General features: G+C 32.6%; 1 protein-coding gene across 4 annotated transcripts; it reads left to right on the forward strand.

Moving 5' to 3' along the window:
- LOC112690581 (decaprenyl-diphosphate synthase subunit 2-like) lies at positions 1 to 26,076 on the forward strand. Of its 4 annotated transcripts, none has more exons than XM_025564616.1 (8): positions 1 to 156; positions 5,467 to 5,671; positions 9,168 to 9,698; positions 11,203 to 11,533; positions 12,117 to 12,458; positions 14,700 to 14,864; positions 15,626 to 15,782; positions 25,552 to 26,076. In XM_025564616.1, exons 3-7 carry the CDS (start codon positions 9,427 to 9,429, stop codon positions 15,779 to 15,781), a joined length of 1,266 nt encoding a protein of 421 aa, XP_025420401.1. In that variant the 5' UTR covers positions 1 to 156; positions 5,467 to 5,671; positions 9,168 to 9,426; the 3' UTR covers position 15,782; positions 25,552 to 26,076. The 4 variants fall into 4 exon arrangements, with proteins under 4 accessions (XP_025420401.1, XP_025420403.1, XP_025420402.1 ...); XM_025564617.1 differs by lacking the exon at positions 1 to 156 and adding an exon at positions 5,255 to 5,398; XM_025564618.1 differs by lacking the exon at positions 5,467 to 5,671.
- The last annotated feature ends 620 nt before the right edge of the window (positions 26,077 to 26,696 follow it).

Raw genomic sequence — 26,696 nt, forward strand, 5'->3', positions numbered from 1 at the left:
AATATTCTGATAATCGATTTTGCCGTAATAGTACTTACAAAATATCTCTTACCGTTGTTCGGCTGTACCGTTCGTTAACGACGACAACGACGCGCGAAGGAATTGAATAAAATCTGATCGTCGTCTCGCGTGTCGACGAAAACTAAAATAATATACGTAAGTTTCAATTTTTTTTTTTTTTTTTTTGCATTATGCGTCAATATCCGTGAGTTTTATTTCTCAAAAACGCTAAATTAGCACGCCGTGGTCAGAGCCGGCTTTCGATACGACCGACGCGTGCGACGGCTCAGAGCGCCAAAATCGGAAAGGTGCGCGAAAGGTGTCAAAATTACAATTAAACTCGATCAAACGTTGGCGACACAAATTACTGTATCTACTATAAGTATAGAAAAAAATAAAATAATTTCACAATATGATTTAATACAAATTTGATTATTATTATGATTAGTATTTTATTGTTTATTATTATATCGAGATGCGAGGAGAGGTCGTGCTCGTAAGTAGGTACAATTAGTTTTATAAACTATCAGTATATTATTTATTATATATATTAATATGAAACATTTCTAGTTTACGGGACACCCAAAAATTTGACAATTTTTAGGGGGGACTTAGTTATATTTTGGGTGAAAAAAATGATGGTGAAATTAGAATTTGGCGCAAGAATTTAATTTTAAAATTTTAGTTAATTAAAGTTAACTCTAAAACTCTTAAATACTCTTAGAAACGTATAAAAGTGTTGCGCAATAATAGCAGCATCGTTTACTTATCCACGTAGCCGAGTGCGATCCCCGCAAAGGTAATTAAAATTTTGCACTTTTTTTTTTGAACAATTATTTTGTATCTGGTTTTATCTCTTATCGTAAAAAAAATTGTTTGCATTTTTTTTTTTCGAAAATTCGGAACTTGAATTTTAAAAAATTTAAGACTTCGCTCGTTACGCCTACCGGCTCCACTCACAAATTCGAGTACCACTGCGTGGCACTTTTCGGGGGATAGGGCTTCGCCCCAAAGGTCTAAGCCTAGTTGTAAATGGGATTATGCTCTGTATGTGAATCTAAAACCACGCTACGCGAGTAAAACCTTGAATTGTCATTAAAATTGTTTGTACTTTTTTTGTATTTTTTTTTGCACATTGAATATCTAGTGCTATGGAACGAACTATAGGTACTGATATAACCTCATTATTAAACAATTGTTATACTGATTACAAAAAAAAAAATTGGAAAAAGTACAATAAATATTTTTCCCTCACTACGGTATTGAACTATAATCTCTTATATCTCTCACTTTAATTGTGGTTCCGCGTTACCCAATGCACAACATCACTAAAGTAAATAGAAAAATAGATTATTTAATCAAAACTATCAAACTTCAATAGGCTATTACTTCCAAAATAATTATCTGCGCCAATTTTCGTTTGCACTATCGTTTTCAGTGTTAAAAAATATATAAGTCGACATAAGAAAAAATCCAAAATTGTTGGTGTCCCGTAAAGTAGAAATATACCATTAATATATATATATATATTAGGATGCCCGTTATTTATATATGAACGATTTTTTTTCTTCAAAATTTGAGGAGTGCCGTCTGGGAATTTTTTTCTATGGGTCTAAAAATAAGATCTACAAAATTTGAGCTTTATATAATATGATTAACAGGGCGTGCTCTAAGCTCAAAGTTTAGAAAAAATGTAAAAAATGTCTAGTTTTTTAGATATTATCGCACAAGTTTTGGTTTTATCTAAAAAGTTATAAGAAACTTTTTTGTAGAATTTGTTATTTACTAAAATAAGTGGTTCTTATACATTTTTCATACAGTCAATATTTTTTTTGTAAAAACTAAAAAAACTATATGAAAGTAACATTTTGTGAAAAAACCCGTTTTTATGTTTTTTGTAATTATCTCTCTAAATATTAAAGTTATAAAAAAATCATAAATTATTAAAATCAATCCAATTTATTTTGACTAAAATATATTTAACTATACATTTTTGCGTTTAACAAACTAATTTTGATTTAATAGAGAATACATATAAAAATAATTAATTTTTCTCAAAAACATATTATCTTATTTTTAATACAGCTTTTTTTTTTTGTTTAACTAATTCAGATGTTTATTCTTATGTAACTTAACTTAATTTAATTGTTATCTTGTTTCCGTTGTATTATTTATTATTATTATACCATTATGTAATGTAATTTTTTATTATAATAATCAAAAGCCTTATAGCGTATATTCTTATAAAATAAAAATAAAATTATTAACATTATGTTTGTTGTCTGTATGATTTACAAATTTTTCGCACATTTAAAAAATTATTTTGAGCATTTTTGATTATGAATGGGGCTCAGCCCCTTCAGCTCCCCAGTTCTGCCTGTTTAAATTATAGGTTTAAGTCGTTTCTGGAGAAGGGGCACCAAAATAATTCTTGCGCTGGTTGCTGAAAGAGCTAGAGCCCTAAGGTTCTGGGCGTGGTTTCTAGGACAAATATCCAAAATAGAAAAAACCAACGGATAAAGTGTTCAAAGGTAAACATTTTCATTATCAAAGAATCCAATTTGGCACACCACGAATTTCTTTTCTCCTACTTTTACAGCGCGAGTTCCAAATTAAAAAAAAAAAAAAAATTCATGTATCTATAACGTAACAAAAAATAATCGTGCGATTGCAAATATGTCCTAAATATCGTGCAGTTACCGACAAGACCGATTTCTCAATAATATTTTTATAATATAAATTAAAAAAAAATTAATATTACTTAGATTAAAATATTTTGGAAATCACTGACTTTAATTTTAAAGTCTATTAATTACTATCGAAGTTTACGGAACATTTATTATAATTATACAAAAACAACAAAATAATTAATAACTTTTAATTTCGATTGATTAAATTTAAATGAACTAAAATGCATAGACAACTACTACTTATCTATGTGAGGAAAGATAATAAAAAGCATAAATTAATATAAGAATTATCACAGCCTATACGATAATAAACCTAATAAACATGAATATTCATACATTTTCCCAATAAGATTCAACAGAATAATAATTCAACATAAAATCAACAGTCCAACAATAATGATAATTTTAAAATTACCTACTAGTCTAGGCCCATAACTCCATCGATTACCGGAATGAATTCGATGAGCCATATTGATATTTATCTTAATCGAAAAAACCTAATCCAACATTAACATTTTGAATTTCTACTCAACAAAATTGCATCTCAACTTCAAAGATTCGAATGAAATGTAGGCAACCCATGAAAAAGTTGTAAGAAATCAAATGAATAGTAAAAAAAAATTAACAAATCATAATTTATAATACCTAGCTTATTATTTTTAATTTTATAAATTTAAATTATTTAAAATAATTATATGTAATATAATATAGATAATACATGTATACTTATATAATTATAAAATTAATAATAATTTAAATCATTTTGAATCGACCTTGAAGATGAAATGATTAGTATTAGGAATAGGTATTTAAATGGAATAGAACCAATTATTAGTTAAGAGTTTGGTTGTATTAATCGATTAAATATATATATATTTGAATATTTATTTAATTTATTAGTATTAATTGATTTCTATTCATACGAATCACATTTATGTTGCAATAAAAATGAAAAAATATATATTAATATGAATTATTAACAAAATATAATATAATTCTAGTTGTTTAAATTTTAGTAGATATTATTAACAATTTAAAACGAAAGAGACTCGCGTTTCTTAACTTTTTTTTACTCAACGCCCTTTCTAGATTTTCAAAAATCTTATATATCGTCTTCAATTAAATTAAAAAAATTATAGTTTATTTTTATGAGCAGACTTTTAATTTAATTTAAAAAAAACCAGAAAAAAATTGTACGCAGTTACAAACATACATTTTATTGCAATAAATTATAAACAATAAAAATTAAAGTCATTGTAGAATCGTCTCTTCTAAATCAAGAAAAAAAAACACTCACTAGAGGATAGTTAGAACTATGCACGTTGGGATTCACTGGGGTAGATCATGAGTTTACCTAAACATTTCAAATGAAAAAAATAAATCGCATAAAAAAAAAATTCTCTTAAATGTTTTGCACTTCAGAATCTGTTATTTTCGATTTTATTTCGCAACCGTTGGTCCCGTATAGAAAATATGTGAAAAATATAAAATTGTTTAGAAATCATAAACATAAATAAATGATTAATATTTGTAAAGACGCGGTATTCTTTAAATGGATTGAGATCGTAAAAAAGTTAACAATTTGATATCATACGATTTGTGTTTAAACGTTTAATTTTTTCCACCATTATCATCAAACAATCTTGTTGTACGTAGTCACAATCGATATGGTATACACGCCGTAGTGGTTTATTGTACTCGAAATATTGACACAATGAGTATATAATACGATAAGCAGTAGATCGATACGAAAAATTGCACACGGGCTTTCTACGTACGAGTAAAACAAAGTTCGAATATCTCATAGTATTGAGCATATTGTACATTACATAAATTATACACCGTCGATATTAAAAGCGGTCGGAGCCGAAGACCCTCCAGCGTCGAACACGGATTCTGCGCCGACATTACGTAACTCCGGCAGAGATTTAGTTTACCGAAATTATTTTCGTTTATCGCGCCGGATGATATTTAAATCGGTTGATAACAGAAACTCGCGCACGTTACCGTCGTGCCGAATTCATAGTGGCGTACGCAGGAATTCGATATGGGAGAGAGATGTCATAAATAAAAATGTATTATTTTCAATCTTTATTCTTTATTATTATACAAAAAAAAAAAAATGCAATAAAGGCGGAAATACATTTTTCTGGCTTTTACACTAAATTTTGTAAATAATGGAATGTCTCGATTTATGTTCATTAACGCCAATCCATTCCAAACCACCGTGACTGCCCCGTCGTATTTCTTGAATACATTTTTAAACGTTTAAGATTAAAAAAAAAAAAATCCCCCATTATCCCTGCGCATGCCACTGCGAATCCATAATTCAATACACGACCAATGTCGATTAAAAACAAAAACAATCGTATAACGTACATAACAGTGTCGCGTAACGTATTGTTATGCGTCACACGCGTGCACGATCATCCGATCAACAACGAATTGTTCGACTGAACAATTAACCGCATCACCAACAATGTGCGATGACGTTTTCCGCGCGATCAATGAGAGATTACCATTGTACGTTTGTTACGTAACTCGTCGATTTTCCGCGGCGCTGTTCGTACGGATCCCTCAACACACAAACGCACGTCGCGTCGCACACAACACGTTCGACGCGCCGACCCGGTCCGCACTGGATCCACGTGAGCGACGACACGAAAGCCGTTATTATTATTATTTTTTTTTTTGACAATATTTCGGACGTATGTTATTGTTGAAATTATTTCGATTGTCGGTTGAAACGATCGATTCGATTCTCACGTTCCCACAGGATAATCCGTGCGAAGCTGTGCACTTGTGACTTCGGACCAGCGAACGGGTGGGCGATCGTCGAGGGATCTTCGCGCTGATTCGCAGCCGTCGGATCTGCACCGCGGTCGCACGCGATCGGTTCGGCCCCGCTCCGAACGGCTGTCCCGTCGGCTACCGACACGTGTGCTGACCGCGCGGCACATGCATCGGAAACACGACATACAGTGAGTACGTCGATAGAGCCCAAGTATGGTTAGTAACTGTTTTTCGATATTCATCGCGACGATTTTCAACCAAAAGCGGTTTGTAAGCACTTACTACCGGGGCGGTGTCCCGGTAAAACATTTTTTATGTACATTTTGGTTAAATAAATTAAAATTTAGTTGGCATACCAGTATATTTTTAAACATATTTTTATACATAATTTACGTTTTAACTTTTAAGTAGTTTTAATGTGATAAGAGGGAAGCCAGAATAATTTTTTCTGGGTAGGTGGGATGGTTTAAATCATACTGCCCCGGTAAAATGTAAATATTCAAACCGTCTCTGTTTTCAACCGTAACTCTTAAACATGTGAAATTTGTTCCAAAATTTGCCTTTTTTTATTATTGCCATAATACGACGTTTTTCCGATCGCACGTCCCGAGGACTGTTAAGTTATTTGTTTATTTACGTGATTCCTGTATTTTCGATTTCAGATCATTCCACACGTTAATAAACGATGTACATTAATGTTTGTTGCGATAAAAATCTACAATCAGCTCTTAAACTATTCGATGTAGTGCACGTTCGTAATGAAAAACTTACTTGTCGAAAAGTGTTTTCACATCAATTTTTTATTTCGCCATCATGTGTTACATTATTATTACGTTACATTATAGACAATTCGGTTGTAATTATTACCTATTATTACCTATAGTCGTAATATTACCTATATATAATACCTAAGGTACTATTGGCGTTCGAGGTCAATCAAATTTTCAAACGATAAAAATATTCAGAGCGAAAATTTAAAAAACGTAACAATATTGTGTGTGTTATAGTGCTGAACTGCGTTGTGCACAATGTGAGTGTAACTCGCGTTTTCAAGCATTTCGATGTTAGATAGACGCGGATCGAACTCGTCAATTCGACAGTTAAAATAACCTAGGAATTTATTTACCGTGAAATATTCTCAAATTATTTATAGGATCACATAATTTATTTGCCGTCCGAAAGGTCAAGTAGCAGCAGTTCATCTTTTCAGCCGATTCCGCTGTAGTAGTCGACGCGTTATTATGAATCATGTTGAACTTCACTAGGTCATCCAATATAACAGACACCGTTTAATCGCTGAACGAAAATATACCGATATCACACTTAAATATGTGTATTTGAATAGCATGTAATAAATACTAGATATATCGACCAAAAATAATTATATGAACAATTTAATGTACTTAATATGAATAATTTATACCTACATAAAAACCTGTACTATATACTCGTATACATAAAAATAAACATAATATATTATCACTTATTAAAGATGACGTCAACACTAGATAAGCAGCTAATAATTTCTCCTTAAAATTGCTTAAAAAACAAATTGTCGTTAGATGTGCGAATTCGTTGGGACTCAGATACATAAAATTGTGTGGCCAATGTCGCAGGACGGTTAGACACTGCTAGGGAGGTCCAAACTTCACTAAATAATAATAAATGCTATTGTGTAAGAAACGTGATATTGTTGATATTTAATAGATGTCCAAAATATCCAAATAAAATCTAGCCTATAAGTAATCTTGTATGGATATCTATATTATATCTATGTAGAGTTATATATGGACTAGATTTAATAAGTATACTTCGGATATCTATTAATATCCACCAAATAGCATGTGCTATGTGGAACGGTTATTGAATTTCAAATTCAATTAAATATTTTTAAATCCATCAAAATGTATTCCGACATAATTTTTTTCAGGGTGTGCTCAGGGCTCGATCAAGGGGAAGGCTAGGGGGGCAATAGTCCCGGGATGCAAGTTGAGAAGGGTCATAATGTGTTTTAAAATAACTGGCTAATAAGTATAAAGTACTGTTTTATCAATTAATTGTGACTACACTACATACAATATACAAATATGGTATACTAATTTTAATTAATATTTATTACAAATAACAAAATCTGAATAAAAAAATGAAATTATTTTAAGTAAAAAAGGGCTTTGTGATAGCACCCTCATATTATGATCATAATCCAACCCTGAATGTACAACTAATGTATAAACAACTTCCGTATGTTGCGAGTGTCGTTATATTGTCGTAATAATGTGATAATACTAATAATACTAATAATAATTATGTGTGTCTATTTGTGTACGGCGAAAACCGCGTCAAGCCGTGAGAGAAATCATTTTCGAAACGAAAAGCCGATTTCGAAATAATATTGCACGTTGTTTATACTATTACCTAGGTATTATTATTATTATTATTATTACTATTATTATTGATAGTTATGAAGGCAGCCGCGTGTATCCCGTGGCGCGTTTAGACAAAAAGATTTACAAGAAAATAATATAATACATAATAATTATAAACAAAAAACAAATGCAAACGGTGCGTGATATTATTGGACTTATGTAATATTATACAGGATAATTTTTCGTGACAAGCAACACTCGTTTTCCCGATCGATTATGTGTTATCAAAAATATAATACCATGGAAAAGGTGTATTTTCAATTTCGCGCTGGGGAGCTGAGTAATATTCACTAAATCAACGTCGTATAAGAAACGGATAACTTAACGAGAGAAGTTCAAAGATGTTTGTAAATAGACGAAGTCCGAAACACATGAAAACGAAAAACTAATTGAAAATTGCATTTTTTAAAGAAAAAAAATACGTTAAAAAACGTTAAACCTGCGAGCTAAGACCGTTTACCAGACAAAACATTTGTTTGTAATTAAATAAATAAAATACCCATTGAATACATAGTAAGTAATTGTATAATACAAAATGCATAATCAATTGTAATATTAGCGGTCCTCATAAAAAGGGTGAAACAGAGTAATATAAACAATTACCTGATTACAATAAATTTAAAAAAAAAAACTATAATAATGCAACTTTCATAGACGTATCTAGGGGGGCTTGGGGGGGGGGCTTAGCCCCCCCCCCAGTGCGAATATTAACCCCCCAGAATTATTTGTATTATTTTTGCTCATTTCGTCGAGTAGTCTTATTTTCATTTAGTTTAGTGTTTTTTTTTTTTTATTATTATTATTGTTGTTTTTGCAGCCCCCTCCCCCAATATATTTGATCATCCTACGCCTATGGCAACTTGACAAACAATTAAAACAAATCAGTATAGAATAGTTATTGATTTGGAATTGATCGTTCGACTTGGTGCTATTTCGATGTTGATGGATTTCTGATATGAAATGTATGAAAATTCAATAGGTATCAAATCAATTAACTTTCGAACGTTTGCATTTAGTACCCAACATAATCCTAAATCCTCGTTCGCCTGCGCTTTTATAATAGGATAAAGATTGATTTATTTTATAGGAAACAATAATATTACACATTAACATGATATGGTCTTTGTTCCAAAGTTCTGAAAAGTAAATTGGAACCGGGGTCTTAAAACACGTGGTCAACCGAAACCTCGATTTTGAATTTTTAAGCACCAGGACTGAGATTTTTTTTTTTTAAACATTAAAACGTTAATGGTTCTAGGTACTAATTGGCACACGTAATACGAGTACAGAGTGCGAGCATCGAAAAAGTCATTCTATACAACAACGTACAGTTATTGTACGACATTACCGGGAGAGTACGTCGCGCGCCAACTCGTAACACGTGCCTACCCGTTGCCGCGACTCCCGTCTGCACCGTCTTCCACCGGTGTGCGATACGTGCGTCTTCCGCGCAGTTATCTCGCGGCCACGCATTCAACGCCACGTCCGTCGTCCGACTCGCACCGCCGGTGCACCACATGAACGCCGCGCCGTTAACCACCGCGGCGGCTGCGGCCGTCCGGGAACTGCGGCGCACGTACGGCTCGGCCGCGACGGCCGCGCACCGTGGCCGGCGTCGCGCACCGCAGACGGCCGACTGGAACCGCGTGGTGTCCGAGGCTGAGAAGGTGGTCGGGTACCCGTCGTCGTTCCTGAGCCTCAGGTGGCTGCTCAGCGACGAGATCGCCAACGTCGCGCTGCATCTGCGCAAGCTGGGCACATCCAACCATCCACTGCTGAAGGTCGCTAAGTGAGTACACGCGCGTTTTGCTGCGCCTTTGTTGCCGCACTTGAACCGAACTCGGTCGCGACCCACATCCTGTAGTTTTCTGCGTCGTACTTCTTATTATTCGTCCACTATGCCGATTGGGAATGTATGGCGTTTCATCTGTACCCCTCGAGTGCAATATTCTCGTAGGCGATTCCGCGGAAATGTTTGCGATCCGACCTGATCCTTGACGTGCCCACCGTGACATCCAACATGTATAAGCGCGCTCAATGGCCGAAGTCATAGCGAACCGTCAGGACACGCAAATTTCTTAGAGACTGCGATAGACCGCGATTGTGTGGATGATGATCGGTTTTCCATTACAATTACACGTTACTCGTGAGTCATGACCATAATGTGACCACGGAAAGATTTCGTATTACTTATTGAACACTAATATTAAATGACATATTATATGGGTTTTAAAAGTTTTGCAAAGCCTTATCTAACTAAGGGCGAACTTGGTCACGGGTTCGGTCGAACGGTTAGTTGTTGCCGTCCCAGATTCAGGGGCCATCGATATTGTATTCAGTTAGGCACCAACTTTCGTAATATTTCTTATCTGTAATAGAACACCACCGACGATCATTATTTCCGAAGATTTCCGATCGCCATGATTGACGATTGGTTAGTCTCTTCTAAAGTCCAAGCATTTTTTTTTTCAAAACCATTTGTGATATAAACAACGTAAATCGATCACTTCTATTGTGCATAAAATATATAATAATAATTATTTTGTCATATATATAATTGTTGTATGGTATAATTCCACAGAAATATTTTTGCGTAAGCATTTATTAATTTTAAATAATTGTTGAATATTGATAAACCATATAAAAATAATAATTAATTACGTTCGCAACGGAATAAAAAGACATTTCGCTGGTAAATAAGCTATTATTTATTATCAAAACGCTATTAATTCTCTCTCTATATAACTCGGGGTATTTTTTCCCGTACTCTTACGTCGTAAATACGGTATATCATTAAATACTAGCAGTTTACAGTATGTTCGTGGGCTTGGCAGGTAAGCTTAGATGAACCTGATTAGATTAATACTACGGTACCGCAGAGAAGTATTTATGGAGGAAGTTGATCGAGCTCGAAATGTCAGGAAATTATTTTTTTTTAAGAATGAACCTTACGTGATTTCAACTTTACAGTTCAAAATAATTGTTTTAACAATTTCAAAACAATTCAAGTTTCATATTTTTCATATTATGTAATTATTATTGAGTCTGAAGTTAACAAACGATAATCACGGTTGACAAAACAATACTTTTAGTTTGGTAACCCTTTTCCCCCATAAAAAATTTAATTAAATACACTACTTACGCATTACCCAATCACTGAGGAAACAGTTGCTATAGGATGAGTGCGTGTGTGATAAAAATATGGTATGGCCGTTTCTAATATCTATCTAGTTGCCCTGTAATTTACATAACTAACGAGTTTCCGTCTCTCACCTGTTCTGCTGCTGTTGCAGGGGCCTGCTGCAAAACAGCCGAGACAACATGCAGGCTTGGGGCCTAGTGGTGTTGCTTTTGTCCAAAGCGGCCGGCCACCTGAACGTGGACAGCTCTGCAGACGAAGACGAGTGCGGTGTGTTACGCAGCCAAAGGGCCCTGGCCGAGATCGCCGAGATGATCCGCACCAGTCATCGGATGCACAACAGTTTGATAAATATCAGGCCAGGACTGTTCTCGGAACCGGTGGTCCATAACAGCATGAGCTTCGGCAACAAGGTCGCGCTACTCAGTGGTGACTATCTACTGGCTAACTCGTACAACGAACTGTCCGCGCTCAAAAACCCAAACGTGAGTCGAGCACTGAAAACCGTACTGATTCGAGTGTATTGCTCGGGGGCGAAAGAGTATTCGATGTTGGGAGGGGTGCTATGTGGGCATTTGTTCCCGTCTGATTGGAAAATATTAGAAAAACCGCTGAAACGCCGGTGGTTGCAGTTCAGCCGTGCTCGGCGAAAAATCATGTACATTTTATAATTTTCAGTAATAAACCTAACCTAATATAACCTAACCGAGTACTAGATAATCGTTGTCAAAATAATAATTAACGGTTAGTACGAGCTAACCGCTATATACATCGTGCGTGTGTTCAGTTCGAAAGTTAGTGGACGCATTGTTGGTGTGAATTACGAGTCTGTAAATCACGTTTAAAATTTAACATGAATCGGCCGTGAACCAATAATAAAAGTTTATGCCCGATTGGTACTTAAAAAATAAACTTCGATTTGATGGAAAAGATAAATAATATGTTATTCTGGACGGAGTTAAAAAAAATCATACGTTTGCACAATGTTGATAGATCATAATATTCGTGACAATGTGTATGAGTAACACGCGTTCTTTTTTGTTTTCATTTTTACGATACCGTCTAAAGCTGATGGAGCTGATCAGCAGCGCGCTCCGCGACCTGTCCGAAGCTGAATTCCTGGGTCGTAGGGACGCGCAAAACAATCCATTGCCGTCGCCGTTCGAACCACTCGACCGTTGTCCACTCGGCTCCACCCGGCTGCACTTCAACCCGCTTCTGCAGCCACCCGGCCCGCTGGGCAACATGCCGCTGACGCCGGCCCTGCGTGACTGGACCCGGTGCAATGTGCTGTCGGCCGGTAGCCTATTGGGCAAGACGTGCCAGGGCGCGCTCCTTCTAGCCGGCCACGGCGAACATCTGCAGAAACAAGGGTTCTTGTTCGGTAAACACTTGTCGCTGGCCTGGCAGGTAAACCAACCACGTCCTGCGACTGCATTGTGCAGAGTGTCCATGTGAAAATCGCGAAAATAAAAATCACGAAATGTTTTAACAGCGAAAACTTTAATAGCGAAAAAAAGAAATCATTTTCGTTAGTGGGTATACCTTTATAATATAATAATATTAGATAATCAATAATGTAATTTTGTACTATTCCGTCTTGGATCACGTAATAAAGATAAGCCGTGGTTAAACCTAATCACTGTCAAGCTTTATATATTATAAATAATATATAAAGCTAATATATATAAAGTATATATTATATACTTTATATATATATTGTGATCATAGCATAGTGTGATGATGTATTTTATACTGTGGCGCACAGATTTTTGACAAGGGTGTCGAAAATATATATTTCGAGGTACCCATCTACCCCCACCAGTAAAATCTGAGTTTAGGCATAGTTTAACTCTTATTTTTAAGTATTTTTGGTTTTTTCTTACTAACAAAGATACTAAAAAAATTTTTTTTTTTAAATAAACCTAATATTAATTATTTTTAAATTATCTGGGTATTAATTTATAAACTTGTATAGCATAATTTTTGGGATTGAGCCCTACTACTTATTCTCATGTGACGCTTTAATTCTAGGGCAAACATAATTAGTATGTTGATTTGGATAGCTGAAAAATAGGTTAGTATTAAATTAAACAAATATTCATTTGTCCCACACAGAACTAGCCACCCACCAATTCTCTGAGGGGTGTCAGTCGACACCCCTGACCCTTCCTGTGTGTGCCACTGATTTTATATACTTATACAAGTTTAGGAAAAACATCAAATTTTAATTTAAATTTTTATAATATTTTGATTTTAATGTTCATTATTACTTATTATATTATAAAGGTATATCCAGGTATATTTCTTACTTTTCGGTATTAATGTTTTTGCTGTTAGAATATTTCGTGATTTTTACTTCCGCGATTTAAACTGGTACCCTTCTGCAGTTTATACAAATACGTTAATGTTAATACACAAAACGCCGTAGTTCTTTAAAATAAATAATTATTTTATATGATAATGAGCACTTCTAATGTTAATGTACCGAATGAATCCAAAAATATATACTTCAACTAGTTATTCTACAAAACTAACAATAACGATTTAGTGAATTTACACTGAATTATTATTAAATTCCTATATGAAAAATAAATACACATTTTTAAAAAATGTATTCTGATTTGTACAATGTTAATTTATTAAAATTATTAAATTATTAAAATGTCAAACAAATTATAAATTAAAAATAAAAATTAAATGTCCATATTTAGTAAGTAAATTTAAATATGCTCTAAATTATTATGTCATTTTTATTTATTAGTACACGACATTTTTTGGTGGCATTTAGGGTTACACAATAAAACTATGTTTGGTATTTTAAATTAAATTCATTATTCAGTATCATTAATTTATTTTAAGTCTGTTAAAAATGTAGTTTAAGGTAAAAAATTGTAGTGGAAACGAACGCATTTATTTATTTTTTGATGTTCATGAATCAAATGATTATCTAATTATTAAAACAATTTTTATTATTAAAAATACTATAAAACGACAAGAATGTGTTTACGCACGCAACGATTCGTAATAATAACTAGTAAAAAATGCCCATATTTTACTGTACTGCATATGATACCATACGATTGCACAGTTCGAAACAATTTTCTGTTAAAGATTTTGTACTTTCAAGCTAAATTTCGTCAATATCAACATCGTTTTAATTAATTTTATTTACATTCGTGATTCATAGTTAAATGTATTGTTATTGTCATGTTAGTCACTTATCTTAGTGTTTTCAAACATTTTGTTTCTCGTCATTTTGTTATCATTTATATAACAGTTACTACGAGTATCGAATGGGATTCACTATCCCATACTCGAAAACAATCTCGATAATATTCAGTGAGACTAAACGATCAAATTAATGATAATTATTTTATTGCTTGGATCTAATTTCGTTTTTAATTTCTGTTTTTGACGTCAACTTTGCAAACTGTACGTTTAAATACATCAAAACCTTTACTGTAGAAATAAAATGTAATTTTCAAAATAAATGCTACAGTTTCATCTCAAATCATTAATTTAAATTATGATTTAACCTGACATCAACACTGCACTTTTGATCGAACGTTTTTCAAATAGAAATATACTAATCTTATAATATTATTTTATTATCATACACTAATGTATATTATTATGAATTCTACGCAGGCGTATTTAGATTTGGAACCGTTTTTGACCAGTTCGCCGTATTCGCTGGGAATCTCTTTTAATTTGACTTCAGCGCCTGTTATGTTTCATCTCGAACACGACCCGGCGTTATTTGAAGAAATCGACAAAGGAGTGAATACTGTTCAAGACATCGACTACGTCAAAGTAAACCAATTGATTTCCATTATCATATACCTACATAATTATTATAATATGAAGTAAATTATGCGGACATTTAAATGATATTTTAATACAAGAATTAATTATAATATAGTGATATTACCACAAATAATAGTATCTAATTATATATCAACTAAAAATAAAAATATTTCTTATTCTATTGATTGGAAACAATAATTTGATTTTCTTTAATTAGAACAGTACTGAATAATTAATTTAATTTAGAATACAAAACATTCTTGCCGTAATAATTCAGCATAGGCAACTTTATAATCTGCCGACAAGTTTGTATAATCTATAATGTTTATTCGAAACACTGTACTTACTTAAAACAGACAAAACATTAAAATTCAATTAACAAACTTTCACCGACGAAATGTTATCGAATGAAACAGAATTAATCATAATTTTTTTTATTTTTGCACTTGAAAACCAAACCCAAAAATATCATTCTCGCGTAAAATATACAATAAACAATAGTATTTTACTTGGCTCGTAATGATAGAATTTATACAAAATATCGATAAAATAAAATTACTTTTAACACCCCGACACATAAGAATTGGTTAGAAACCAAATTAAATCAAAGCATATGGATCGTTTTACAAACGATTAACCTAAGTTGTTATTAAAACTAAGCATTCAGTTCAATATTGAATGACAATCAAACAATATTTACATGCGACATGAACGATAACAATTTTTTTCTTCACTACCTTAATGTGATTTACTGCATCGCCGAATAGGTGCACGATATCGTGATGAAAGGGCCCGGGATCGATTGCACGAAACAACTGCAAAAAGAGCATTCGCGGAAAGCTATGGAAGTGTTGGACGAGTTCGAGGAAAGTGACGCCAGGACAGCCTTATCCAACATCATCGTCGCTATGGACCGCGAATAAGGTATTATCCATCGTGATGTTTATTTTTCGTCTGATTTTTGGACTGAAACCGTTGAACCATCTCTTGTCAAAAGACACGATCTAATCGAGTAAGACGTGCGCAAGTACACGACGCCACTTAAGTAGGTGCACTGACGTGGTGTCAGTAACTGAGTAATGCGTTCAGTTGCGAGATTCGGCGAAACGTTTTGTTTTCAATTTTAAATTTGGTGTCAATAGTTTATGAATTAAAAGAATAAAAGCAAAAGCAGGGGCATATTTAGAAATGTCTTATTGAGGGGGGAGGGGCACAAGCAAAAAGTTCAAAGTATACATAGTTATAACTTTTCTATTTAAAAAAACTGTCGTTATTCATAACCAAATAATCAAAATACAAGTGTTTGATAGAAACATAATATTTTATTACACAAATTTATAACAAAACATATTTTTAAATATAATTTTTGTAATTATAATAACTGAAGACGTCGGGGTGTTTATTAGCATATGCATCAACTACTTCTTCAGGTCCTATAATTATTTCAGGGTGTTGCTTAAGCAATGCTGATCCGTTTAATCAATGGTATCATATTATCATGATATATTGGTTAATATTCCAGTATTTCATCGTGTGCCCGTGCGTGAAAAATAAGAGGGCCTACAATAATAAATAAAGTATAAAATACAGTGAATGGAGAGGGCACAGGCCTCATGGGCCCACCCTTCAAATACACCCCTGAACAAAAGTATAATATATCTATATACATATTATGTTATACAATATTGTTTTCCAAATATTGTCATGATTTCATAACTTGATATTTGTATAACCCGCTTGTTTACACTAAATGTTTTCACTTTTGAATCAACTACAGTACTGTACACTACTATACTTGATGTTTTCGTCAAATAATCGTCATAACGTAATTTATTTAACCGAATTGCCCCCCGGAGACTCGATTGTTTATTTATAGTTATTGGTTACTTAGTTTTACTGAATATATGATATACGTATTGATAAATGTCTATTAAGAACGGAACAATACTTGGGTTTTAATATCGTAATGATTCATCACGTTAATATGTAAAGTTTCTGAAACACGCCTGTGTATTATTATTATAGTACTCGTCAAAGTGACCTATAGTATAACTGTGTATATGTGAATATCACGATCGAAAACGTTTTAGCTTTCTATACGTATTAATTTATTATTAAGATTTCTTTCGATTTGTATTATTTGTGTGAGAGAATAATACATATTTTAAAAAACGCTAACTATTCGTAAAATATTTTTTATCACTGCACTCAAAATAATAAATATATATTTGTTTCGTTTTATAGGTTTATGTTAATTTTGAAGTTTAAGACTCTACATAAGTTTGTTTTTTTTAAATATTATTAAGTGTAACAACAAGAATGCTATACGAATACGCTAACTAATCGACTTACACAAAAGCAATATTAAAAAAAATGGCCACATACCAAAACACTTGTTTACATTTATTTATTTTTTTTATTTAAATTTTTTATTTTTTTAAATAATCGCTGGAGCAACTGAACGGTGAAGTAACGGTCTCTATTGAGAATAACACACGCGGTAAATAAACCTGCAATGTTTAGTGGTTTTTTGGTTATTTTTTTCGATCGTAACGGAAGCCCGTTCGAAAAAAAATCACGATTAGTTTGTTTCATTTCTACTTTCTAGAACGTAAACTCGACTGAATGAGCACTCCAAATAATTTTGATCCGATCGGAATAATGTCTGATACAATAATATTTGTATGGTACGTGTGCTAATCATTATTATTATACATGTGCCTCATATAAAATGCAAGATAACAATAGTGTTAAAGTAAAAGTGATTATCATGTGTTATTATTTTATTCGTATTACACCTGACAACGGTATGAATATTGTTATACAGAGCGATGGATAGTAGTACTTTTTCGTCAAAAATGTTTTCGAATTTTTAACGAATCTTATCATTATATATTTTTATAATAATTTAAAAATTAAGCAGTCGGTAGATAAAACACATTTTATCGTTTTATCTTGTTTTCTCTGAACATTTCACAATTTTTATTTTTGAATAAATTTCATATATTCTGCACACTAATCATGAGTACGAAATATATAGAGTGAGTAACGTATAGAGTTGGTGGAAGGGTCATTTCTAATCATGTATTCAAAAATTAAATAACTTAAACGTTTGTTTATATATATATATATATATCAACAATAATACAATCGCATTTTCAATACGCTACGAATGACACGGTGTATAGTGAACGTAAACGCATACACACCAATAGTCTTTAGTCATTAAAATAATTTCACCGCCGAAGACTGTGCTGAGTATACTATTTAGCTGCGAGTGTTTCGACTTCAATTTCGATGTTTTATTGACAAATGTACGAGACACCAATAATTATATGACGCAATTAGTTTTGCAATTTAATATTAAATAATAACCAACGAAAACAACAGATGCATTATAACTTTTTGTTTGGATGGAACTCCAAACGGGTTATGCTGTGCATAATCATGTTTGGGTGTAAAAACGGATGCGTTTTGTTTTCTCGTGTAATATTTAGCATGGATAACCTACGTAATGCATAAATCACAATATAGCCGTAACGTCATAATAATTTGGATGTAGAATATTATTTTTTTTTTTTTTTGTCATTGCTATTGACCACTATTCGTTTTTAAAATAATCACATGGATTTCCATGAAATAAAAAATAGAAAATCATCATCATTCTAAAGTTTCAAATTGAAAAGATTGGAAAAAATTGATTTGGTCCTCTAATTGTTATTCGTATTTTTTATAATACAAGGAATAAATAAATATTATTATTATTGTTCATGTGATTTATACAAATCGTGTAAATAACTATTTGCAGGTAAACGATGTAAATACTGTTCAAAAACATTTTAAGAGCTTAATACATAACGTCATAAGTATTATTACTGCACATAGTGGGCAGTTTCCTAATATTACAAGTTAAATTAACTTACATTTCGAATTGGAAATTAATAAACGTTGACGAACGGACCTAATCGTGACATAAATATTATAATATTGTAAATTTACCGTCTGCATTTTTATTTATTTTTTTTTTCATTTCATATAAATTTTATAAAACTCGGTCATAGTACAATTTCAATGCACTAGTTTTTTTTTACAACACATGGTCTGAATAGTATCTTTTTTCGTATGGCACATACAATAGGAGTACAGTTATTACTTGTTAAGCTCATATAGTCGTATTATTTAAGACCTACAATAATGTTTGCTGTTCGCCTACTTTCTATACATTTTGTCACTAGACTTTTTATCGCCATCATACTTCGTTGACTTACATTATACACTGTGCATGTACCATTTAGAGTTATCCGTTTCTATAATATTTTAAGAGAGAAAAAACTATTTAATTTTTATATTTTTCGCGTTTTCGCCGTCGTGCAGATTTAATGTTGGCCTTATTATACTTCTATGCAGTCATGTAGTAACTCCATTGACTCCGATACAGTAATTATTGAACTATAAGAACGGAATATTTATACTTATAACGGTTGGATGCAACAATAAAATGCAGTTCCCGAAAACACCATTACAATATCTATTCTATATACGTATCCAAACTAAACGCAACCAAATATTATTTTTAATTATTCATTCGGTTTGACCATCAAGCGTTGTAGGCCGTTTGTGGTCTAGTGTGAATGAGGCCGAGTTCGGTTCGTCAAGTGGGTTATAGACCGGTCGTCCTCAGTCATCCAAGGCCATTGTCTCTCCCGCAAGGAATAATCTTACCTGACGTAGTGCAACGAGGAATGTGGCCCCCTAAAATATTTAGAATGCCCATCGTTCGTTCAAGATTATGGTATGAGAAAAAACTGGTACCTGCAGCCTGTCGGCTTTACTAATTTATGTTTATTTTTTCTTGTTTCGAGACATTACAACAAAAAAAACTAGTAATATATTGAACTATTCTAAAATTGAAAAAAAAAATCGTAGTTCATAAAATCAAATGCATTTTGAAAATATGTATATACTTTATATACTTTCTAAACTGTTCAGTTACAATTGAATTATAAAAATAATTACACGTAAAATGTGAATTAATACTTAAAAATGCGATCAGATATTCATTATTTTGATTGCCCACTGCGGGTTTCCGATTAAAAATAATAATAATAATAATAATAATATTGTTAAACTATTCATTCGTATAACCTGTAGTAGCCATTATTTATCTTTCATACACCGTTAATGATAATTTATTAATTAAAACCGACAATAGAATTATTGGGGTTAATTTACTGTGTTTTGATGAACTATGTTTTTGATTATTTTTCGTACTGATATTATTTCATTGAAACGCTACGCATTAAAATGATATTTTATTCGTATATAATCTGTACTTTCTGCCCCTGCGGCAAATTATTTATACATATTTTACTATTATAATATTAAGAACGGAACTGATAAATATAATTACATGTATTGTATTTCAAATATAAAGGACGCTACACAAGTCCACGATTCGTTTATCGAAACCAGTGGCGTAGATACAATTTATTTCTGAGGGGGAGGGGTGTTTAAGAGTAAATTTGTAAGTGTTCTTAGTATATCTTAAAACGAGGTCATATGTAATAATATTACATTTAAAATGATATTATTATTATGTCCCATATTTAATGAAAATTATTTTGTTATTCAATTTTTAATATATACCTAATCATAGTAAAATCAAAATATTTTATTCTAATATATAAATATTAATAAATAATAATCAAATATCATAAAAAAAAAAAAAAAATTTGTGGGGGGATGGAAACCCCTTACACCCTCCCCATAACTACGCCACTGATCGAAACGATTTAGCGCGGACAAGAGCCAGTCGGAATGTTAAGTCCTAGTTGAGCAACCAGATTTTCAACATTAAAGACAAGAACTTTGGCTGTGAAATACCGTTTTTGAAATTATTCGATATCGTTAATACGAAAAAATTTCATGTTGTTTCGTGATGGATTATTTTTGTCAGCGTCGGATACGTTTTCAAGTGCGTGTTTGGTTAAATAATAAATCGTTCCATAAATTTTTATCGACAAGAATGTTTTTTGGTGCCGTCGTGGGTACCACGTCCTGGTCGTACCATGAAAGTTTTGCGATTCGAAAATCCAACCGATTCGTGATTACGACGGTAAGACAGGGGAGGGCATCCGTTGCACGATCGATGGACACGGCGACGAGTGCTACGAGTGAGCAACAGCGCACCAGTCGCACTGAAAGCTGTTCGTGAATGTCGTGTCGGTCATCGCCGGCTTACGACCGCAGGGAAAGCGTGGTCCGGGAAAAAAATAAAAAATAAATATTAAAAAATATAAATAACACGTACGTAAATTATAATCAACCGTATAATATTCAAAAATAAAATACCTGAAAGCGAAAGCGCGCGCGTTATTGTACGCGCCGCGGTCACGTCCGTCGATGTGTGTACCGCGCGCCGGACGCGAAAACGTTTCCACTTCGTACATTATTAGTTTTGCGTCGTTTTTTTCAAACGCGCGTCGGCATATCGCAGGTGAACGCAACGGCGAATCGCAACGTTAATGATCGCGATACGCTTTCGTGACGATACACAACCGAACGTTTGCACCGCGAATGTAATTCACTCCTACGCGAATTAATCGCTAACGTTTTCGCTCAACTTATGCAATGTACAACTGAATCACCACGAAATATCGTACTGATATACTCGTATTACGTTGTCGGGTGTACCCAGGGGCGGGACTAGAGGTAGAAGCAGTGATGGTGCTAGAGTTTGCGAGGCCCTGGGCAAAATAAATGTTGGGTCTTATAATTTATATTAAATAAAATATTTTAAGTTCAGTTAAATCAGAATCGCGAGGCTTTGGTTATAATTTTAAGGCGTGGGGCCCTGGGCAACTGCCCCTATTGCCCACCTCCTCGCGCAGTCCTTGGTTGGAAGACTCGTAAGGGATTCGTCCCCGGACGTAACATTTTAGAGGGTGTAATTTTTTTAATTATTAACAAATAATTTGATAATTTTAACTTTGTTTAATACTGTTATTAGGTTAAAACTCAACAAGTATGATTGTAAATTAACTATTAGAAAATAATTCTCGAGAAGAGTATTTAATTATTGGTCTATGATAAGGCGTAATTTTAACATTTTCCCCGGGCGTAAAAATTCTTAGTTCCTCCTATGGGTATACCTAATCCGATTTAATGCGTATCATTTTTGGTCCAATAAAGGCCCGTGTAGATAAGTTAATATTGGGTTGAACGCGAGAGATTATATCAACTTCTGTAAAAGTGTTACCGTTCCTTTTAAATAACCATCATAACCGTAATGATATGCGTCGCGTCATCGCGTCTTCGTGACGACGATGTCCGAGCGTGACTAACTGCGTAAGAAACGTTATCAGAGTAGCGAAGGAGAGGAGTTTACTGCAGGTGTACGTGTACATAATACGTACACGACTTCGATTATATTTACTGTAGTTGTGAAGGGAAAGTCTGCGAGCAAGTTTTATAAGGTTCCGATGAATGTTTTCTAAAAAGAAAAAAAATCGGTCTACAGTTAATACCATTCGTTTCATTATAACAAACGTACGAAACTCGACCGGTAATCAAATTTTTGTACTGCGCAGATAATATGAGTTCGGACGATTAAACATTACGTTTAATATAAAACGAATTAGGAAGATTCCCAAAACGTCCCGTTACTGTTTATTATTATTAGCTGAACTATATAAAATTTCACCCGGGAGATATATTACTATATATTAGAAAAATTACTATTTAGTTGTAAAAAATTATTTTAGTTGAATAAATTGCACAATTTTCGTCTTAAGGTACCTATTAAGTTTTGTTTAGTTATACTATATTCATTTACACATACAATAATTATTAAAATCTACATATTAAATAAAAACATAAAATATTTTCTTAACCACCAAAAATTTAAAACATTTATACAACCGGACCGGAACCTAAAACTGTTTCTACCCTTAAAAATACGATTTTCGAAAAATCTTTTCTTATTGCACCAAATAAAAATAATTACATTCCCTTAAAATTGTAAATGATTCGGTATGGTCATTTTTGCAGTTTATTTATTTATCGAAATCTTTGATTATTAATCTTATTTCATGAATATTGATTTCGAAAAAAATTACACGAGAGGCGTCTTAAACTTTCTTCAAGAAGACTATGCGATACTTATCAGCAGAATACGTTTTGCCGGTTTAATAATATAACCACTATTTTCTCATAGTCGTATATACATTATATTTTTACAATCACAAGTCTGTTAATAAAGGTTGGTCGTTATAACGAAATTCTATTGTAGTTTAAAAAAATATATCGTTGACGCGTTGGCCTAAAATATTACTGTTTTGGCTAGTTTCTCCGTTTTTAATCGGCCATGAGAGGAATGTTACTAAATGAACTCTCAGCGATTTAATCATTATAATCGAAAGTTACGGTCTTTGATGTAGATTTCATACTTTCAGCGTCATTTTTCGAACTCAAAATCTGAAAAATGGAAAGAAATTAAAAAAACAACATTTGTATTCGATTTCCTAGCTAACTCTCGAAATCTAAAAGCTTGAAATTTTATTCACAAATGTATTTATTGGAAAAAATATATAAATCATTTCATATCGTTACTATAAGCCAGAGGTTCCCAACCTTTCTTGACTCACGACACCCTTTATTATTGTTTAAAAATTCAGAGGCACCCTATAGCCTATACCCTATATTCTATAGTTTATACTGAATATGCAATAGTAATATTTCGTATATTTAAATTTATATTTTGTAACTTCGGTTTTATTTAGCAATTAATAAACAATAAAGATAAGATAAAGTCACAAGTATTTCACTATAAATAACTTTAAAATAGTTCAAATAAAATCGATAGCAATTGAACCAGTATGAAAATTAAAATAGATTGAACATCGCAGTATTACTGTGTAAAAATTATATGTGTTTTATAATTAATACATTAATTTATATTGTATATACCTAATTATTTATACACAATCTGTTGTATTACTTATAGTGCTATATTTTTCATGAAGGCGTTTAAAAAATAAATATATATTTCAAATAATTTCGCGGTACCCAAGAGTGCCGCGGCACCCTGGTTATGAACCTCTGCTATAAACAATTAAATGTTGATAAAAACATCTATTGCATTTTTTTAACGGTATTCGTAAAACTAATATGTACATGCATATCCAGAGGTATGAAATTAAATATAAGCCTTCAGGCTTGTTTTAGACTATATAGGAAGAAGATAAGGATAGAAAGTGGTATAACTGGTATTTAAGGTACGTTCATGAGCGCGTATTAAAAACGCGCATTATGTTCATTATACACCATTCTTAATGTGTCTACAGTACTGCGAATAAAAGTAAAACTTGTTGCTATTTTGTAATACTATTCACAGATACGCAGAACTGTTGCGATTTGACGAGTGATCGATCACAAGCCTCTTTTCATAATTATTTATTTATTTTTTATCCACTTATATATATATATATAGCTATTAGATAATTGTTATTATTTATTTAATATTACACCGATCATCTTCAGTGCCGATCGCGTTTCGAATATAATATTTTATATGCGTTATTACAGTAACTTTAATATATAAGAATTATTAGTCGCGAAAATAACAAATAATTAATTTTTTCTTAGGTCTACCAACACACGTCATAGGATAATCGCAATATTTCTAAATTTCCAGCGGTGGGGGAATACATTGAGCTCATTGGTCACGAATATTGTAACGGTTTACTATACAATAATAGTTTATCAGCTATATTTGTAAATAAAACATTAACTTGTACTTACAGATTTTTACAGCATTACTATGTTATAATATATATATATACAGGGACGGCGCCAGGAGGTGGGCAACAGGGACAGTTGCTCAGGGTCCCGCGCCTTAAATTATAATTAAGGCCCCGCGGTTCTGATTTAACTGAACTTAAAATATTTTATTTATATAAATTATAAGACCCAACATTAATTTTGCCCAGGGCCTCGCAAACTCTAGCACCGTCACTATATATATATATATATTGATATATATATTTTACCTCAATATATTGAGGTGATGAACTTGTTGCACCTGAGCAGTTTAAACATACGACTTCAAAATATTATATTATAGTAGATGATCGTCTAGTCTAAGGTCTATTATTTTGGAACTTGTTATTGAAGGGCAATGACGACTAACGCAAGCGATTGATAGAAAACAATGATTATTAATTGTATTTATATGCGAGTATAAAGGGTAATATTTATAACGTTAAACACTTGTCTTTACGATTAATTTATGACAAAGGTTGACGTTAATAAATTCACTCTGTATAATAGATCGCAGGTGTGTACACAAAGGTCAAAGTTCATAAAGCTCAATCCCCCCCCCCCGCGAAATTTAGGAAAATTATTAAATATGTTTTTAGAGATTAAAAGTGGTTTTTAGTATAAAAATCTACAACCTGAAAGATGGCGCCCTCTTCAAAATATTGTTCAGTGTACACATCTGATAGGCCGTCTGTAAATTATTGAGAAGTATGACGGACGCTACAATGATATTAATTACACAAAAATCTAATTATGGCGACATTGACAAGTTATGACGATAATTATTTATGCTTAAGTTTAACATGCAGTTAGCTAAAACCAGAATTGTAGAAAAATAGTAATAGTATTTGATTATTGTGTACTTTCGTTTCAGAACACGTAGGCAAATCGATGTCTATCTCAATACGTTTTGGGTTCTAAGCAGAGACAAGGAAGAAATTGGGTATTTTTATTATTTTTATGATTATTATCATCATCACATTGCATAGAAAACAGTCAACTATCAAGGTCCGAACAAAATGCATGAATGCATAAAAACTGCAAGTACGATGTGGTGCACTGAACAACGCGGATCTATGGAATTCATGTATAAAATTATATAATATTATATGCAGAACAATTGGATATTATTATGTAGGCATACAACTCGTTACATAGTCCTTGCAGGGTCACGACTTAAAATATATTCATTCCGGGACGTTTTTATGTAGGAGGTGTGGATGTTAAAGTTGTTGTAACACGTCCACTCGTGTTATATGTTGGTGTGAAGATTATTTTTTTATTTACTCTATTATCGATAAGTTTAAACCGTATACGCGGCACTTGTACAAATAAAAAATACACATATATATGGTGTGCATGATAAAACGTATAAATACATTTTCGTTATTAATATTAAGTAACGGTGTTAATGTGGCGAGAAAACAATGCTATATGCCTTATAATATCATAACTTCGAATATATTAATATTGTGTTACAGTAAGAACTGTCAGCATCGGAACCACGCGAAGTCTTAATAAATATTCCGGTTCGGACAAGTTTCCAAGCTCGTCCAAATTGCGCAATATTTATGATATAATTTGTGACCGGGGGCTAAATACCATTTTTATGGCACATAGGTTTCCGGCTTATTCAGGATTCATTCTATAGACAGAATTGTCCTGGGGCGTGTGCATTTATAAGAAAACATTCCATACGACGCCGTCGATATTAAAGTACATCAAGTAACGCCGCGTAAAACAACCACTGGATAAGCCGGAAACTTGTTTAAAAAGAAGAAATCCTGTGCAATTCCGTCGTAGACAAATTTTTCTGTATTTACTCGCGAGCTGAACTAATATATATATATATATATATATTACCTACCATGTAGGTGTGTTATAAACAGTGGTAGATCCATGGGGGTGGGGGGTTTAAACCTCCCCCAAATCAGGAAAAATATATATTAAAAATCAATAATTTTTACGAATTCAGAAAAAGATTTTTTTTTTTAAGTGTGGGGAAAGTATATAATTTGT

The sequence above is a fragment of the Sipha flava genome, unplaced genomic scaffold (genome assembly GCF_003268045.1).
Source record: "Sipha flava isolate LNK unplaced genomic scaffold, YSA_version1 50_pilon_pilon, whole genome shotgun sequence".
Taxonomy (NCBI): Eukaryota; Metazoa; Arthropoda; class Insecta; order Hemiptera; family Aphididae; genus Sipha; species Sipha flava.

What these genes read in the sequence shown, in the direction of transcription:
- LOC112690581 (XM_025564616.1), top strand. Translation starts at nt 9,427, where the DNA reads ATGAACGCCGCGCCGTTAACCACCGCGGCGGCTGCGGCCGTCCGGGAA. An exon ending in CCACTGCTGAAGGTCGCTAA is followed by an intron (nt 9,699 to 11,202) that starts GTGAGTACACGC and finishes CTGCTGTTGCAG; the next exon opens with GGGCCTGCTGCAAAACAGCC. An exon ending in CCGCGCTCAAAAACCCAAAC is followed by an intron (nt 11,534 to 12,116) that starts GTGAGTCGAGCA and finishes TACCGTCTAAAG; the next exon opens with CTGATGGAGCTGATCAGCAG.